Source organism: Lemur catta, chromosome 4 (assembly GCF_020740605.2).
Source record: "Lemur catta isolate mLemCat1 chromosome 4, mLemCat1.pri, whole genome shotgun sequence".
NCBI classification, from domain to species: domain Eukaryota; kingdom Metazoa; phylum Chordata; class Mammalia; order Primates; family Lemuridae; genus Lemur; species Lemur catta.
In genome coordinates this window covers 20253466-20272673 of record NC_059131.1, presented here as the reverse complement: position 1 = coordinate 20272673, position 19208 = coordinate 20253466, and the positions used below count along the sequence as shown (strand labels likewise).

At 34.7% G+C, this 19208-nt stretch overlaps 1 protein-coding gene across 2 annotated transcripts in view; it reads right to left on the bottom strand.

The window, feature by feature from the left end:
- The window catches only part of BABAM2 (BRISC and BRCA1 A complex member 2), a 387195-nt gene that overhangs the window by 338870 nt on the left and 29117 nt on the right, over positions 1–19208 (bottom strand). For both annotated transcript variants that reach the window (XM_045549309.1, XM_045549308.1), the window contains exon 3: positions 8299–8375. In XM_045549309.1, coding sequence (XP_045405265.1) covers positions 8299–8375 — 77 coding nt within the window. The remainder of the gene's footprint in view (positions 1–8298; positions 8376–19208) is intronic.

Sequence of the window (19208 nt, the reverse complement as noted above, 5' to 3'; positions counted from 1 at the left end):
GTTTTTCTGTTTGCTGTGATAGTATCTTCCAAGGGCTGTTAAACTATATAACCCTGCAATTAAGTAGTTTGTTTTAGAAAACTACATTTGTTAAAACATTTGTCGTTGAGAATTGTATATGTTCATCTAAAGATGAATATTATTTTGGTTGTATGAGAGGCTGAATTCAATCACAAATATTATGATACTTAACTACTATGACCTTACTGATCTGGGATATATTTAAGGTTATAAAAAATGATGGAGAGCCCAAAAATAAATTCACGCACCCACACCCAAATGATCTTTAGCAAAGGCACCAAGTAAACAGAAAGGACAGACTCTTCAATAAATGGTGCTGGAACATGATAATAACCGGGGACTTCATTTAACACTCCACTGACACAGCCAGACAGATCATCAAGTCAGAAAATCAACAAAGAAACACTAGACTTAAATGGGACTCTAGAACAATGGACTTAATAGACATTTATAGAACATTTTATCCAAAAACTACAGAATATACATTCTTCTCATTGGCACATGGAATATTTTCCAAGATAGATCATATGTTAGGCCACAAAACAAGTATCAGCAAATTTTTTAAGAATTGAAATCACACCATGTACCTTCTCAGACCACAATGGAATAAAACTAGAACTCAATTCAAAGAGGAACTCTCAAAACCACACAAATGCATGGAAATAAAACAACCTGCTACTGAACAATCTCTAATAACAATGGCAAAATCAAGATGCAAATCAAAAAAACTTTTCAAATTGAATGACAAAAGTGACACAAGCTACCAAAGTCTCTGGGATATAGCAAAAGCAGTGCTAAGAGGGAAGTTTATAGCACTAAATGTCTACATCAAAAAGACAGAAAGATCACAAATCCAACCTCAGGTGACACCTCAACGAACTAGAAAAAGAAGAACAAACCAAACCCAAAGCTAGCGGAAGAAAAATAACAAAGATCAGAGCAGAGCTAAACAAAATGGAAATAAAAAAATAAAAAAACAATACAAAGGATCAATGAAATGAAAAGTTAGTTCTTTGAAAAGATAAATCAACAGACCACTAGCTAGATTAACAGGAAACAGAAGCAAAAGAATTCAAATAAGCTCAATCAGAAATGAAAAAGGAGACATTAAAACGGATACCACAGAAATACAAAATACCATCTGAGACCACTATGAAAACTTGTACACACACAAACCAGAAAATCTAGAGGACATGGATAAATTTTTGGAAAAACACAACCTCCCAAGCTTGAATCAGGAAGAAAGAGAAATCCTGAACAGACCAGTAAGTAGTGAGATTGAAACAGTAATAAAAAATCTTCCACCACCACCAACAACAAAGCCCAGGACCAGACAGATTCACAACCAAATACTACCAGACCCACCAAGAAGAACTGGGACCTATCCTACTGAAACTGTTCTATAAAATGAAGAAGGAGGGAATCTTCCCCAACTCATTCTACAAAGCCAGTATCATCCTGATATCAAAACCAGGAAAGAACACAATAAAAAAAGGAAACTACAGACCAATATTCCTCATAAACATAGATGCAAAAATCCTCAACAAAATACTAGCACATGGAATCCAACAGTACATCAAAAAGATAATTCACCACAATCAAGTAAGTTTCATCCCAGGGTTGCAAGGATAGTTCAACATACACAAAGGAATAAATGTGATTTACCACATAAACAGAATTAAAAACAAAAACCATACAATCATCTCAAAAGATGCAGAAAAAGCATTTGATGAAATCTAGCACCCCTTCATGATGAAAATCCTCAACAAATTAGGCACAGAAGGAGCATATCTCAAAATAATAAAAGCCATATATGACAAACTCATGGCTAACATCATACTGAATGGGGAAAAATTGAAAACATTCCCCCTAAAAACTGGAACAAGACAAGGATGCCCACTGTCACCATTTCTATTCAACATACTATTGGAAGTACTAGTCAGAGCAATCAGACAAGAGAAAAAAATGAACGGCATCCAAATTAGAAAAGAAGAGGTGAAACTATCCCTGGCTGCCAATGATATGATCTTGTATCTTGAAAGCCCTAAGGACTCCTCTAAATCAATAGCATTTCTATACACTAATAAAAGTCAAACTCAGTCAAATCAAGAACTCAATGCCATTTACAATAGCTGCAAAGAAAATAAAATACCTAGGAATATACTTAACCTAGGAAGTGAAAGATCTCTACAAGGAGAAATACAAAACACTGATATTAGAAATCACAGATGACACAAACAAATGGAAAACATTCCATGCTCATGGATTAGAAGAATCAATATTGTTAAAATGTACATACTATCCAAAGTGATTTACAGATTCAATGCAATTCCCACCAAAATACCAATGTCATTTTTCACAGAACTAGAAAAACCAATCCTAAACTTCATATCGAAGCAAAAAGGAACCGAAATAGACAAACCAATCCTAAGCAAAAACAACAAATCTGGAGGCATCAATACATTGCTGGACATCAAATTAAACTACAAGGCTGAAGTAACCAAAATAGCATGGTACTGGTATAATGGTAAACACATAGAGCAATGAAACAGAAAAGAGAACTCAGAAATAAAACAATATAGCTATGACCAATTGATTTTTGACAAAGCAGACAAATACATACACTGGGGAAAGGACACCCTATTCAATAAATAGTGCTGGGAAAATTGGAAAGCCGCATGCAGAAGAATGAAACTGGATCCCTATCTCTCACCATATATAAAAATCCATAACTCAAGATGGATTAAAGACTTAAATGTAAGACCTGAAGCCATACATATTTGAGAAGAAAACACTGGAAAAACATCTTCTGGACCCGCCCTAGGCAAAGAATTTATGACTAAGACCCCAAAAGCAAATATAGCAACAACAAAAAATTATTTTTATTTATTAATTATTAAGTTCTTAATTATTAACTGAAAAGTTTCTGCACAGCAAAGGAAATAATCAACAAAGTAAACAGACAACCTACAGAATGGGAGGAAATATTTGCAAACTATGCATCTGACAATGGAGTAATATCCAGAAGCTACAAAAAACTCAAACAAATCAGCAAGAAAAAAAACCAAATAACCCCATCAATAAGTGGGCAAAAGACATGAACAGATGTTTTTCAAAAGACATACAAATGGCCAAGAAACATATGAAAAAAATGTTCAACACGGCTAATCATCAGGGAAATGCAAATTAAAACCACAATGAGATATCACCTAACCCTGTCAGAATGGCCATTATTAATAAGTCAAAAACCAATAAATGTTACACATGTGTAGTGAAAACAGAACACTTATACACTGTTGGTGGGAATGTAAATTGGTACAACCTCTATGAAAAACAGTAGAGAGATTCCTGAAAGAACTAAAATTAGACCTATCATTCAATGTGGCAATCCCACTACTAGGTACCTATCCAAAGGAAAAGAAGTCATTATATCAAGAAGAAACCATCACCTGAATGTTTATCACAACATAATTCACAACTGCAAAGATATGGAATCAACTTAAGTGTCCATAAGCCAATGAGTGAATAAAGAAAATGTTTATATGTGGCTATATATATGTATACATAAAAAAATATATCTATATACACACAAACATACACACATGCATACACACACACACACACACACCCACACACACACACACCATGGAATACTACTCAGCCATAGAAGGGATCAAATAATGCCTTTTGTAGCAACTTGGATAGAACTGGAGACCATTATCCTAACTGTAGTATCTCAGGAATCCAGGAATGGAAAAACAAATACCATATGTTCTCACTTACAAGTTGGAGCTAAATGATGGGTATATATGGACATAAAGTGGAATAATGGACATGGAAAACTAATAAAAGTGGAGGGTAGAAGGGGGTGAGGGATTAAAAATTACCTGTTGGGTACCATGTACACTATTCTGATGAAGGTACAGTAAAAGCTCTGACTTCACCACTATCCAATTCATATATATAACAAAAAATACTTGTATCCTCTAAATCTATTGAAATAATAATAAAAAATAACATAATAAATTTTAAAAATTGAAAACAATACATAAATAAATAAATGGTGCTGGGGAAACTTGATATTCACATGCAGATGAATAACACTAAACCCCTAGCTCTCAACATATATGAAAATCAAGTCAAAATGGATTGAAGACTTAAATGTAAGTCCAGAAACTATGAAACTACTAGAAGAAAACAGGGAAAACAATTTATGACACTGGTCTGGGCAAGAATTTTTGGGGTAAGCTCCCAAAAGCATAGGCAACAAAAGCAAAAAGAGGCAAATGAGATTACATCAAACTAAAAAGTTTCTGCATAGCAAAGGAAACAATCAACCGAGCGAAGATACAACCTACAGAGTAGGAGAAAATATTTGCAAACTACGTATCTGCCAAGTGGTTAATATCCAGAATATATAAAGAACTCAAATAAACCAATAGAAAAAAAAAATCTGATTTAAAAATGGACAAAAGACCTGAACAGACCTGTCTTCCTCTCAAAAGAAGACATACAAATGGCCTACGGGTATATGAAAAAATGTTCCACATCACTAATCATCAGGGAAATCAAAACCACAAGGAGGTATCATTCCAGTTAGAATGGCTACAATTGGAAAAAAAATAAATAAATAAAAAATTTTAAAAAAGAATGGCTGGCCATTGTTCCGTCTTCTTTTGTGAAGTTTCTGTACACGTCCTTTGCCCACTTTTTAATGGGGTTATTTGATAACCAAAATGTTTGTTCCCCCATAATATTCTGAAATTTAAAAAAAGAAAAAAAATTAATTATTTAAGAAAAAAAAAAGAATGGCTACAACTGGCCCTCCATATCCATGGGTTTAGCATCTGAGGTTTAACCACCCACTGACTAAAAATATTTTAAAAAATTGCATCTGTACTGAGTATGCAGACTTTTTTATCGTTATTCCCTAAACAATACAATATATTAATAACAACTATTTACATAGCATTTACATTGTATTAGGTATTATAAGAACCTAGATATGATTTAAAGTACAGGTACATGTCAGAGATATTGCAGGATTAGTTCCAGATCACTGCAGTAAAGCGAATATCACAACAAAGCAAGTCACATGAGTTTCTGTTTTCCCAATGCATATAAAAAGTTATGTTTACACTATACTGTAATCTATTTATTCAGTGTACAATAGCACTATGTCTAAAAGTAACAATGTAGGCCGGGTGCGGTGGCTCACGCCTGTAATCCTAGCCCTCTGGGAGGCTGAGGCGGGTGGATTGCTCGAGGTCAGGAGTTCGAGACCAGCCTGAGCAAGACCCCATCTCTACTGAAAACAGAAATAAATTATCTGGCCAACTAAAAATATATATAGAAAAAATTAGCCAGGCATGGTGGCGCATGCCTGTAGTCCCAGCTACTCGGGAGGCTGAGGCAGTAGGATCGCTTAAGCCCAGGAGTTTGAGGTTGCTGTGAGCTAGGCTGATGCCACGGCACTCACTCTAGCCTGGGCAACAAAGTGAGACTCTGTCTCAAAAAAAAAAATAAAATAAAAAAAATAATAATAAAAGTAACAATGTATATACCTTAATTAAAAATGCCTTATTGCTAAAAAATGCTAACAATCATTTGAGCCTTCAGAGAGTTGTAATCTCTTTGCTGGTGGAGGGTCTTCACTTGATGTTGATGGCTGCTGACTGATCAGGGTAGTGGTTGCTGAAGGCTGGGGTGGCTGTGGAAATGTCTTAAAATAAGACCACAATGAAGTTTGCTGCATTGACTGCTGCAGGAAAGATTTTTCCATAGTATGAGATACTGTTTGATGGCACTTTGCCCACAGTAGAATTTTCTTTCAAAACTGGAGTCAATCCTCTCAAACCCTGTTGGCTGCTTTATCAACTAAGTTGGAAGAGGGAGCAAGGAAAATTCAGACACCAAATTGTGACCATGGTAATAAAGAAAAATATCAGGAAGGATATAAGAAAGGCAGAAGGGTGGAGAAAGGAACGGAATCTAAGCTAGTTATTTGAGAAAGGGTTCCAGCAAGATAAGTAGGGATAACGTGTGTATCAAGAAATAATTCTATAAAACATAGACTCTACAATACACTGATTCTATAAAACAAGGTCAAATCCAAGAGCATAACAAAGGTAAATCCAACTGTGATAATTATGTAGGAACAGGCTCACAGATCAGTCATTCAAGTAATTTATAGACAAAGCACAGAAGACAAATATAGATTTAGAACAGATAGATTTCAAGATTTTAATCTTGAAAATGCAAAAGGAAAATAACAGAAGATCAAAGTTGGGAGGTGAAGGAAGAGGAACGGAAGGAAGGGCAAGGGCTAATATCTTCACCTTAGAAAGTGCAGAGCCAAAAGACACTATCTACAGTTAATGGGAAACTAAATAAAAGCATACCATACTAAGTGTTCATTGTGACTGTATAGAGAGCGTCCTTAAGTAATAAGAGTTCTAGTTCTTGCTATTACTAAGAATTTTTAGGAGCTGTTCATTTAACTGTATAATACAATGCTTAAAGTGATCCTTAAAAAAAGAAAAAGTAAATTTTTTTAAGCAACATGATAACCAACATAGGAACCAATAATGGTGATATAATTATATTAAAGAGGAAGAAGAAAGAGAAAAGGGGTATAGTGAAAATAGCCTAATGCCTCATGTATCAGAGCAGGAAGTCAAAAGATAACAATGTCTAAAACTGATAAGTCAAGAAACAGACAAAAGCATATTATTTAGAGATATGCAGATCATCCCCAGAAGAACTAAACTGAAACAATTAAAATTTGTAAGTGATTCCCTGATGAAACAGGACTAGAAAAAGGGAGAAATGGGACAGAAGACTACTGTTGTCATATATTAAAAAATTTCAGTATTAATTACATCTTTAACCATGTGAATGATTTATTTTGATCACTTCTTTTAAATTTAGTTAATATTTTTTTAAGTAGCAATCTAATCTGTTCTACTGCCTCAGACAAGTGTAATTCTTTTATATTTTAATGGTTTCCAGAAAATGGTCTAATAATGCAAGGTTGACAAGTCAGCATGCCCTAAATATCTCATTTAATGTTGCATTTGATAAATTAATATAAAGTGATTCTATAGAATACAGTACTGAGAACTCAGAATACTGTCCTGAGATGGGGCCCCTCCTGGCGTGTAATGGTAAAAACACACAGTCCATGGTAAAACATACAGTCCATACTCCAAAAGACACTATTTACCCACCTGTCCCATCTTTAATATCCATGTTCTTTATTCCTCTTTTTAAGAACAGAGAGACTTTAATACCCTCTTCACCACAAGTACAGGTTCAAGAGAAAAAATTCCTGGTGAGATTCCCAATACTAACCAATCTAAGCTATTGTTATATGCACACTTAGGCTAGAGCTTCAGTACTGATAATTGTGGCAGAGAAGGGCTGATGCAGCCTAGATAGCTGCTATAGATGGTGGGCTAAGGTCAATGGTAGGCCTCACGCTGCTATCCATCTGAAGTCACAAACCTGTGATCCAGGAGTTCCAGCCAGCCCACAGACACATGTGGTTTAGCCTGCATAATGGTTGCCAACACTATGTTTTTAATTTTGCAAAAGCAGCCAACATCTAAAACTGACAGAATTCATATAAAAATTCAAACTTCCACCTTCTCTCCATAAATCAGTAGAGGCAGATACCCAGATGGTGTATCCCAATTTGTCACAACTAGCATGCTTCCCTCATCTATGTTACCAGTCTGGCCCTTGTAGGACATTTGCATTTCTGCCCCTTGCTATAAAGGAGATAACATGTTGACACTCCGTGCCAAGAGTCTTTGAGGTAGGACTATTACACTGAGGTAGCAACGGGAAATACACCAGTGACAATGGTTCTCAGCAACAGTGGTTCCAGAAGGGACTTACTTAGCAATAGTAGTGGACAGCAGTCATTCCTACCTAAAAATAGTTTCTAAATAGCCAGATATTGTAAAGCAGTGAATTCTCTTTATTGGGGTATCACATAAGTGCTGCCTATGAAGAAAAAATATATAAGAATTACTGTATATGCCTAAAGATTAAGAATTTCTATGCATGCCTATTTGACCACCACTTATTCCCTGCCCATTGCCTTACTTTTAATAGAACTAGGATTTAATAGCAGATAAGAAAAGTGGTAAATGCTAGTGATCAATATCTTAGGAGATAACAACTAAGAGCCAGAAATAAAAACTAAAGTACAAAGTCTAATAACTAACACTGTAATCTATATTTTGAGTCAAATTATCATCATTTACTTACATTTTAATGTCTCTCCAGCATATGGTATGTGCAGTTTAAATCGGTCACAATTGGGTCCAGGAGTCAATGATGTACAGCTTTAAAAAAACAGAAGGAGAAGAGAGAAAAGATTTTTTAAAAATGAACTTTAAAAAACCCAAAAATTTACAATATTTAATAAAGTAAATAAAAAGCTATCCCTATAAAGCACTGTCTTATAAAACAAAATAAAAGTCTTCAATGGTCATGGAGGTAAGACAGTAAGACTTTCCCTAAAACAAATAATTCATTTACCTCACAATAAAACTTATATGCCAACTAACAACAAACACCAACAGTGCTTCAATTACTTCTCTCAAAGAAGTGTATCGTGACTTTTAAAAGTAGGTATGTCACCCAAAACAGGTCTCTAGTCTTGTGCCAAGAACTGTAAAAGAGTAGTTTTATGATCATATTTTAAATATGGACTCTTAGCTTTCACTCTGTTATTCACAAAAAAGAGCCCACTTTTGGTCTTTTTCTGTTGCCAGATGGTTTTCTTTCCTTCCACAAAGGTAGAGTGTTTCCTCTAGAACTGGCATACCATAACTTTCATCTGCAGAAGAGCACAATGCATTGCACTCAATTTCAGATAAAATGCAAATTTAAAAGTCTTTGTTAAGTCATGTCTCAACAGTTTGGCTTGTTTAAATCTATTACTTCACAAAGTTATGCAACATTCTTTGCTCTTTACACAGATTTATTGTATGAGACAAATTATGATCTTACAAGTCATAACTTCAACTGCATAACAGCAGTACTGGCTTCATAAGTTAATAAAATATTAATACGAAGTCAACTGAGAAAATAACTTGTCTTCATTTAGTTTTTTAAAAATTAGGTTTTTAGTTTATAAAGTAAAGTAAGGAGGCTAAATTTCTTTCATAATTCCAAAACTGGCTCTGAAGCAATTCTGAAAAAGATCCTACAAAAGTAGCTTAACGATGGAAGCATAGTTGAAATACATGTACAACTTCCCTAGATGGCCACTCTGAAGGGCTACAGTCATTTGAAAATAAATTTGAGAAATGTTGGCTTTAAATAAACTAACTAGACATCATATTAGATTTACTATTATTTTTTCCCAAAACTTTATGAATGTGAAAAAGAACCAGATAGAAACTTTAACTCAGATGTATTTAACATAAATCACTCGGTTGATTATTCCTCTTTATTTTTAGGGGCCAATAAAAATACCAGCTTATAAACTAAACAACAAAGTTGCACTACCAATTGAATAGTAATTTTATTTTTGTACAAGTTTTAAGAATACATCCACCTTTGCCTTTCAATATGAAAAATCCTTTCGGCACATTTAAAAAAAATACTAAAATATTTCCCTTACAGTATAATCTTTTCTAGCCCACAGCACAGTAGTTATTTTTAAAGATTGGGTACAGTAGCTCATGCTTATAATCCCAGCACTTTGGGGGGCCAAGGCAGGAGGATAGCTTGAGGCCAGGAGTTCAAGACCACCCAGTGGCTGGGCAACACAGTGAAACCGATCTCTATAAAAAATTTAAAAATTAGCCAGGTATGGTGGCACATGCCTATAGTTCTAGGAGGCTGAGTAAAGAAGATCGCTGGAGCCCAGGAGTTCAAGGCTGCAGTGATCTGTGATCGCACTACAGCATTCCAGTCTGGGTGACAGAGCAAGACTCTGTCTCAAAATAAATAAATAAATAAATGAAAATTAAAACATAAAAAGACTTACGGAAAACACATAAATTCTGCCATTATAAATTATAAGGTTTAATCTAATGACAGTAATGATCCTATAAGCGATATTAAGAATTTTTTCTCTTCCATTATATTCAATCTCCAATGCTTTAAAATGATGAAAAATAGCATTCATAATCAAGTATCTTTTGGGGACTTGGAGATCAAATTATCTATCTACATAGCTTAAAGACTGAAGTTAATACAGGAAACTGTCAGGAGTAATTAGATTCTAGTTTGAATAACTCACTCCTTCAATGTGCAATTGTTTTTTTCTGAATGTTTGCATTCACTGTTGGGCTACACTTTATATTATTTATCTTTAAACACATTAACTGCCATTTGAGTTGTATTTAAGTAACGCCAGTTTTGAGCCCGGGGCCTCATGAAGCATTTGTAACTCACATGTCTCTTTACCTTGGGAGCCGCGTGGTGTGGAGTCAACTCACGCTGCCATGCTATAGCACACATGTTATGTGATGGGTGGCCCCTGGGCAAAACCCTGCAGTTGGTTTGTGAAAAATCTTACTTGTTGATGTTCTTATTGTTACAATATTCACAATTTAGTTGCATATAACTCATGTACAAAAAAACAATAAAAAATAACAAATTTTTCATTAAATTAAAAAGGATCATTTTGTTTTCAAAGTTTTTATTCTATTTTCATAATAAAACACCATGACCCCAAGGAAAAAGTTTGTTTTCTTGTGTGGCAGTCAATGTGCTAAAAAAATTTTTAGTGGCTATTCCAAGTGTGATGGCTCAAGCAAACCTCCTGTCCAGCCTCCCGAGTAACTGAGACAACAGGCATGTGCCACAGCAACCAGCTATTTACTTTATGCTTTACCCAGGACTGGGAAAGTGATTTTGTGCCCTGCCACTTCACCTTGCTCCCTTACCACATCAACGGCTGGTTCTAGCAACCTCAGTATGTTAAAAAGTATGTATCCGCATCTGAGTGATTCATTCACTGATCTTTTTGCGTTTAGCTAAGATTTATTTAGCATTGTTCTAGGTGTCAGGAATGCAGGATGGACAAGACAGACAAAAGCTACAGTCTCATGGTACTTAAATTCTAGAAAGGGAAGAAGAAATGTTAAGAGACAAATATATAAGATGGTTTAAGATTGCTAAATACTATGAAGAAAATAAAACAGAGTACTGCAAGAAAACAGGAGCTACTTTACACTGGAAGATCAGGAAAGACCTCTGGAGGAGGTGAAATCTGAAAACTGAGTAACACAAAGGGGCCAACCATGCAAAGTTCTGGGAAAGAGCATTCCAGGCAGAGGAAACAGCTGGTGCAAAGGCTCGTGAAAGCAGGAACAAGCTTGATATATCTGGGAAATGCAGCTGGAGCAGAATGAATGAGGGAGAGAAGAGCAAAAGATTAGGACAAGGGATAAGCAAGGGACAGATCACATGGGAATTTGTAGGCAGTGGCAATTAATTCAGCTTTTATGCCAAGCGGAAAGAAGGGTTTTGAGCAGAAGAGTAATATCAGCTGATTCTATGTTTTTAAAGACCACTTTTTCTACTGTACAGAAAAAGAGACTGTAAGAAGTAAAAGGGAAACAGGTAGACTAGATAGGAGACGACTTCAGGCAAGAAAGGTGATGGATCCTTGGGCTAAAGTAGTAGCAGAGTAGATGGAGACAAATGGATTTATTGAACAGGGATGACTAGGAGAGGAGCAAGCTTAGGGAGAAGGGAAATCAATCAAGAGTGTGAAATGTGATATGATAGCCAAATCTTCTATGGAAACAGAGTCAGGTTCATCAGTGGACTAGCCAATCCATAAGAGCCATTAAAAGTTCACAGAAAACATAAAAAGAAAAATTTTTTTATCAAAACTTACCTTGGAGAGAGTACTATAGAATGTTGGACAGATTACTTCCTTGAAGTGGGCATGGGGACCGAGGGGAGTAATACTCCCCAAAAGCACACTCAAGTCAAAATGGATAATCTCAGTGAGCTGCAGGGCTTTTGCTTTGCTGAGAAGAATATACAAACTGGAGGCTAAGAGCTGAACTGGTCAAAGCAACAGAGGAAAGCTGCTATCAGTATATTTCTTTCTCTTTGTCCTAAGCCGAACTCAGCTTCTCCTCCAATGAACTGTTGAGCAAATTATGCAAAATATCTGTTATGCTCTATCTTCCCTATTACCTAGGATAAATAGGTTTATGGTAAATATGCCAATGCCATGTACCTAAAGCTTCTGTTAAGATTAAACTAAAATGTTTCCTCTTCTTAAATTACCTCTAAAAATGATTTTGGTCACGTTATTTGATTTACTATGAAAATTCAAATTGTACCCAAGGAAGGCATTGGTTTTTCTGTTAAGTAAAAAAGAGCATGGGTTTTAAAAGATTGAAACACATGTACAAAGTATGATTTCACTTGTGGGAAAAAAGACATCTGGGTATGATATTGCCTACGCACATAAACAGATTTCAGAAGGAGAGTCACCAAAACGTAGCAAGATTTAGGGTGATTTTTACACCTTTCTTCTGATTACCTTTCTGCATTGTTTTTTAATAATGAACATGAACTTTTTACAGTTATAAAAATATTTTAAGGCTAAATACATCCTTTTATATTTGACTAAGGAAAGTTGGTTATGATGGCCTGATTTATCTTTTTCTTCTAAAATACTCTACTACTTTTCAGAAGGAAAGAATGCAGGGTTATATACTGATGAACAGTCTTCGAGTAAAGTATATGAAGGTCTTTCTTTATATTGTGTTATCACAAAACTTCACATTTCTAACATTATTATCTTTCACAGTTTTTTTGGTTTAGAATTTTTGGAATGCCTTGGCTGGGCAGTTCTGTCTTTAAGGTGCCCTGAAGTTGCAGTCAGAAATCAGTAACAGAAAACTAATACAGCAGGGAAATTCATTCATCTAGAAAGCTATTTCCTTACACAAGTATGAAAAACTACTACAGAAAAAGCTACTGTCTTCATTAAAATTATATTTGTATAATGGCAACTTGTCCTCACACATAGTTAGACCCAAGGTTTAAAAAGCCAATATTCCAAACTAAACAAATATTAATCAAAATTTATTTTTAAATGATTTAAAAATTGCTGACAGTTACAGTTTAATTTCAAATTTGTTCCTCAACTCTATTTCATCAATGCTCAGTACATGTCCAGCACTGTGCTAAGTGCTGGGAAGACAGCAGTGACATGAACAAAAAACATATCTTGGCATTAGAGTATAAAATGGGTTTTTGAATGAAAAACTATGCTGTAAAAATGTATCTTTTACCAATTTCAAATTACCTCAATCTGCTAGTAATGCACTATTGTAAAGTTTAACATGTGGCAGAACAAAGGGAGTTAAACTCACATTCTACAGGTTATGCAAATGGAAATTATCAAGTGGGAACCCTTGACAGCATCAGAGGAGGTAGTTTAATAGTTTATTACAGAAATTGAGGTAAACATTGATACAATAAAATGTTAAGCATAGTAACCTTCACATACTCTCATCCCTATAGTCTCTTATTTCACATTTAATCACATGACCCCGAGTATTATTCTTTATCTATTTTATAATTGTGATTTGTTTTCCCAACCACATCAAGATTCTGATATCAGGAACTGTTTTATACTTCTAAAAAAATTGTTCTAGTACAGCACCTAGCACAGTGCTAAGCATCCAGCACTGATAAATTATAGCATATAGTAATAATCATAAACTACTCTCAAAAGATGTCATTTAACAGATGATGACATTAAAGCCAAAGGGGTCTCATGGGCATTCAGTGAGAGCACTGGGATTAGAAACCACTTCCAGGGCACTCTGGCCACATCCCCTTGGCCCATGCATCTTTAAATCTCCAATATCTAGAACTGATGTTTAGGAGACAAACACTCCAACAGCTATGTATAGGGATAAAGGTTTGCTGTATGAATGCACAAACCTTGACTCCTAGTCTTATGCTCTTTTTATGAAAAAAAAAAAACCCTGCCAATTTAAAGGCAATCACAGCAACAACAAAAATAAATAAATGGGACCTGAAAAAATCAAAAAGCTTCTGGATAGCCAAGGAAATAGTCAACAGAGCAAATAGACAACTTACAGAATGGGAGAAAATATTTGCATGCTATACACCCAAAAAAGGGCTCAAAACCAGAAACTACAAAGAATTCAAGCAAATCAGCAAGAAAAAATCAAACAACCCCATTAAAAAGTGGGCAAAAGACGTGAACAGAAGCTTTTCAAAAGAAAATAGACTAATGGCCAATAAACATAAGAAAAAATGCTCAACATCTCTAATCATCAGAGAAATGCAAATCAAAACCACAATGAGATATCATCTAACTCCAGTGAGAATGGCTTTTATCAAAGATCCCAAAACAACAGATGCTGGCATGTATGCAGAGACAAAGGAATATACATTGTTTTTAGGACTGCAAACTAGTACAACCTCTATGGAAAGTAGTATGGAGATACCTCAAAGAACTAAAAGCAGACCTACCATTTCATCTAGCAATCCCATTATTGGGCATTTATCCAAAGGAAAAAAAGTCATTTTATCAAAAAGACACTTGCACTCAAATGTTTATTGCAGCACAATTTACAATCACAAGGATGTAGAATCAACCCAAGGGCCCATCAATACATGAGTGGATTAAGAAAATATGATATATACACACCATGGAGTACTACTCAGCCAGAAAAAAATGGTGCACTAATACTTTTTGTAACAACCTGGATGGAATTGGAGACCATTCTTCTAAGTGAAGTATTGCAAAAATGGAAATACAAACACCACATGTACTCACTATTAAATTGGAACTAATTGATCAACACTCATGTGCACATATAGTAGTAAAACTCAATGGAAATCAAGTAGGTGGGAAGTGGGAAAAGGGGATGGGTAAATTCACACCTAACAGGTATGATGCACACTTATCTGAGTGATGGACACACTTACAACTTTGACTCGAACTGTACAAAAGCAATTCATGTAACTGAAACATTTGCATCCCCATAATATTCTGAAATTTAAAAAAAAATGTTATGGATTTTACTGAACAGATTTTTCACCTCCTTTGTCAAATTGAGTCATAAGAACTATAAAGTTTTTGGTACTTTTATAAATAATATTAATTCCTTAACTTTTTCTCAGATAGTTTATTGTTAGTGTATAGAAATGCAAATGATTTTTGCATGTTGATTTTCTGATCTGCAACTTTACTGGATGGACTTATTGGTTCTAACTTTTTTTTTTTGCTATAGTCTTTGGAGTTTTTAATATATAAGATTACCTCATGTGTAAGCAGAGAGAATTTTACTTCTCCATTTCTGATTTGAATGTCTTTTTTTTTCCCTTGCCTAATTTCTCTGGCTGAGTCTTCCAGTATTATGCTGATCAGAAGTGATCCATTGGGCTTCCTTGTCTTTCTCCTAATACTAGAGAAAAAACTTCAAGTGTTTCACTGTTGAGTATAATGGTATCCCAAGTCCTTTATGTATGGCCTTTATTATGTTGAGATGCATACTTTTGAATATGTATTGTTTTGAGTTTTTATCATGTGTGTTTTGATTTTGCAAATGCGTTTAATAAAACTTTTGAAATGATTTTAAAAAATGCTGATTTAACTAGAATTGGGATGATGCTGTCATCCTTACCTCTAAGAAAGGTAAAAGTGTGATTATTTGTGAAGGTTCTCCCTTTAAAGAGCTGTACCTACTACCCAGAATTTAAACTTTAAGTCATTACCTAAAATTATTCTATTTTCACAATAAATAATAACAATGGCTAACATTTGTTGTGCATTTAATATGCGGCAGCCACTATTCTAAGTTCTTTATTAGACAATTTAAACTCACAGCAAACTTCTATGATAAGTTCTATTATTACCTCCATTTTACAGATGAGGGAACTGAGGCACATAGGTGATAAGTAATTTGCTAGTAAGTGACAGAGCTGGTATCTAAATCCAGGATGACTGGCTGCAGCAACCATTTTCTTAATCACTATACTAAACCATCTCTCAGTAATTAAAGAGGAAACCATCAATATTAGTGAAAAATATAAATTATAAATTTTTTCAACAAATGATATTTTATTTTACCTACAATAATGAAAAGTAATAAGCTGACAAAAATTGCCAAAAAGAGGTTCTACTATATTTGCTTTAAAGAACAGAAAATCGTTTATCAATAATAAATATAAGCTGGGCATGGTGGCTCACGCCTGTAATCCTAGCACTTGGGAGGCCGAGGCGGGAGGATAGCTCGAGGTCAGGAGTTCGAGACCAGCCTGAGCAAGAGTGAGACCCTGTCTCTACTAAAAATAGAAAGAAATTATCTGGACAACTAAAAATATATATAGAAAAAATTAGCTGGGCATGGTGGCACATGCCTGTAGTCCTAGCTACTCAAGAGGCTGAGACAGAAGGATTGCTTAAGCCCAGGAGTCTGAGGTTGCTGTGAGCTAGGCTGACGCCATGGCACTCTAGCCAGGGCAAAAGAGCGAGACTCTGTCTCTAAAAAATAATGATAATAATAATAAATATAACAACTATATACATGTAAATCAATGATGCAAAAGAGGGACAGGGCTCTTATAATTTAATTACATAGGCTCTACCATGTTGACACTATTGATTGATTTAGCAAACTATTTAAATAAATAAACTCCAAAATTTAGATTTGACACCTCTTTAAATTATTATTTGTTCCTAGTTACTAAGATATGACTTAAATTATTAAGGTTTCACTATAAAAAGGAAAAGCTGGCAATTTTACTGCACTTTATAGGATTTTAGTGACAGCCAAGAACTGATCTGGATTAACAAAGCTAAATGAAGATAATCCACAACCTTTAAAACATGAGCATTTTTAAAATAATGCAAAATATAAGAAAATATATTCCTTCTGGCTTAACACTAACCTTATTATTTGATATACTGTCTGGAAAAAATAATGACTTAGACCATTTCTATTCTTCAAGCCACCTAAAAAGAACAAAGTAGTTCAGGGTTCCTTCCCTGAGTCTACGTCAGTTTCCTTTACCCTGACTATTAATTTACCATTTGGCATGTTCTCCTGCATAGCTTCCTGTTTTCTTGATAGTGACGTTTGTGCTTAACCAACAATATTTAGCGTCACCTGAGAAGGAAGTCTTCAGCTTTGGCAACCTAAAATAACAGGTGACTGTGAAATAAAATAGGTTCAAAGACCAATAATTCCCTTTTAAATAACTATTAACTCACATATTACAGGAAACTGCTGTTAGCTGATATTCAAATTTTCATGTTAGAGAATTAATTTATTTATTTATTCAATAACTGCACTCAGACTAAATCAGTTTCAAAAAATATCATGGTTTCTAGACTGAATGCAGCAGTAAAGAAGCTAGAAGACTGATGTAGGGTATCTTAACAGCTATCTAAATAATCTACAAAATGGGTATTTTATCTACAAAAACATTCAAACTTCTGATTCACAAATTCTTACATACTCAGCCTTGGAAAGGAATATGGGCTGTCTAAATGACTAAATCAAACCCACAAGGTCAAGTCTTAGGCCCTTCAAGGAAACACATGAATTAAAATTGATAAAAGAAGGCAGCCAAATTGCACTGAGGTAGATTTTTTACACTGTTCTCCAGGGAAATGGGACTATCTATCCAATGACATGATATTCCTGATATACCAAGTATATCCTCTATCTCTAAAGCCTAAAAACTATTTCTATTACCCTACTAGAAAATGATAGATTTAATTCTTATCATAGGATTCCAAAATGCCATTACCAAAATAAGTGACTCAGCCCAGAATGTTTTAAAAATTACAAAATTAAATTATTCAAGAAAATGTGTTTGCCAGTTCATGTGGCATCAACTGTTATTCTCAGCTTCTATGCCATATCTCCATTTATAAAGGATAAATTTCAACTCTACTTTAAAGTAGGGAATATTTTTAAATTCGGTAGGTGTCCCCATAACAAAAATGTGATTTAAATTACAATATGGTTTCAGTAGGAATGATGGGCTCAAACATTATTTTTAACAGCTAATGAGGAAGGGGAAAAATCCTTTAACTTTTTCAGATAGATACTTAGCGCGTTCATTTTCAACCTTTATTCTTTTCTAGTATGTGCATTTAATTCACTCTGTGAACAGAATAAAAGAGAAAATGAATGGGATTATCTCAATAAATCTACTCATGATTTTAAAAACTCTGTAAACTAGGATAAAAAGGAACTTCCTTAATCTGATAAAGGCTATCTACAAAAAACCTACATCATATTTAATACCAAAATGTTAAATTTTTCCCTTTGAGATAGAGAACAAGACAAGAATACCTACTCTCATCACTTTGATTCAACACTGTACTGGAGGTCCTAGCCAGGACAGAGGAGCACGGAGAAATAAAGTGTATAAAGATTGGAAAGGAGGCCAGGCATAGTGGCTCACACTGTAACTAGCACTCTCAGGGCAGAAGAACTGCTTGAGACCAGGAGTTCAAGAATAGCCTAAGCAAGAGCGAGACCCTATCTCTCCAAAAGCTAGAAAAATTAGCCAGGCAGGGTTTGGCACACCTGTAGTCCCAGCTACTCAGGAGGCTGTGTCAGGAGAATAGCTTGAGCCCAGGAGTTTGAGGTTGCTGTGAGCTATGATGGTAACACCGCTGCAGTCTAGCCCAGGCCACAGAGCAAAACCCTGTCTCAAAAAAAGAAAAGATTGGAAAGGAAGAAATAAACCTCCTTATTTTCAGAAAATATGACTGGGCATATAGAAAATTTATTAAATGCTCATATGCATTATTAGAATTAATATGTGAGTTTAGCAAAGTTGCTGGACAAACCATACACAAAAGTCAACTGTATTTCTATGTACTATCAAAAATTAGTTAGAAAATAAAACTTTCAGAAAGATGCCATCTAAAATAACATCAAATGATCAAATACACAGAAATAAATGTCACAAAAGACAGGCAAGATCTCTACACAGAAAGCTATTATTAAGAAGAAAATAAAGAAATGAATAGAGATATCATGTTCATGGGTTAAAAGACTGTAATGAAAAGATGTCAATTCTCCCTAAATTGATCTGGAATCTGGAAGGCAGATTCTAAAATGTAAATGGCATGCTAAGAACCAAGAAGAGATCATATTCTCTTAAATAAGAAAAACTTGGTTAAGATT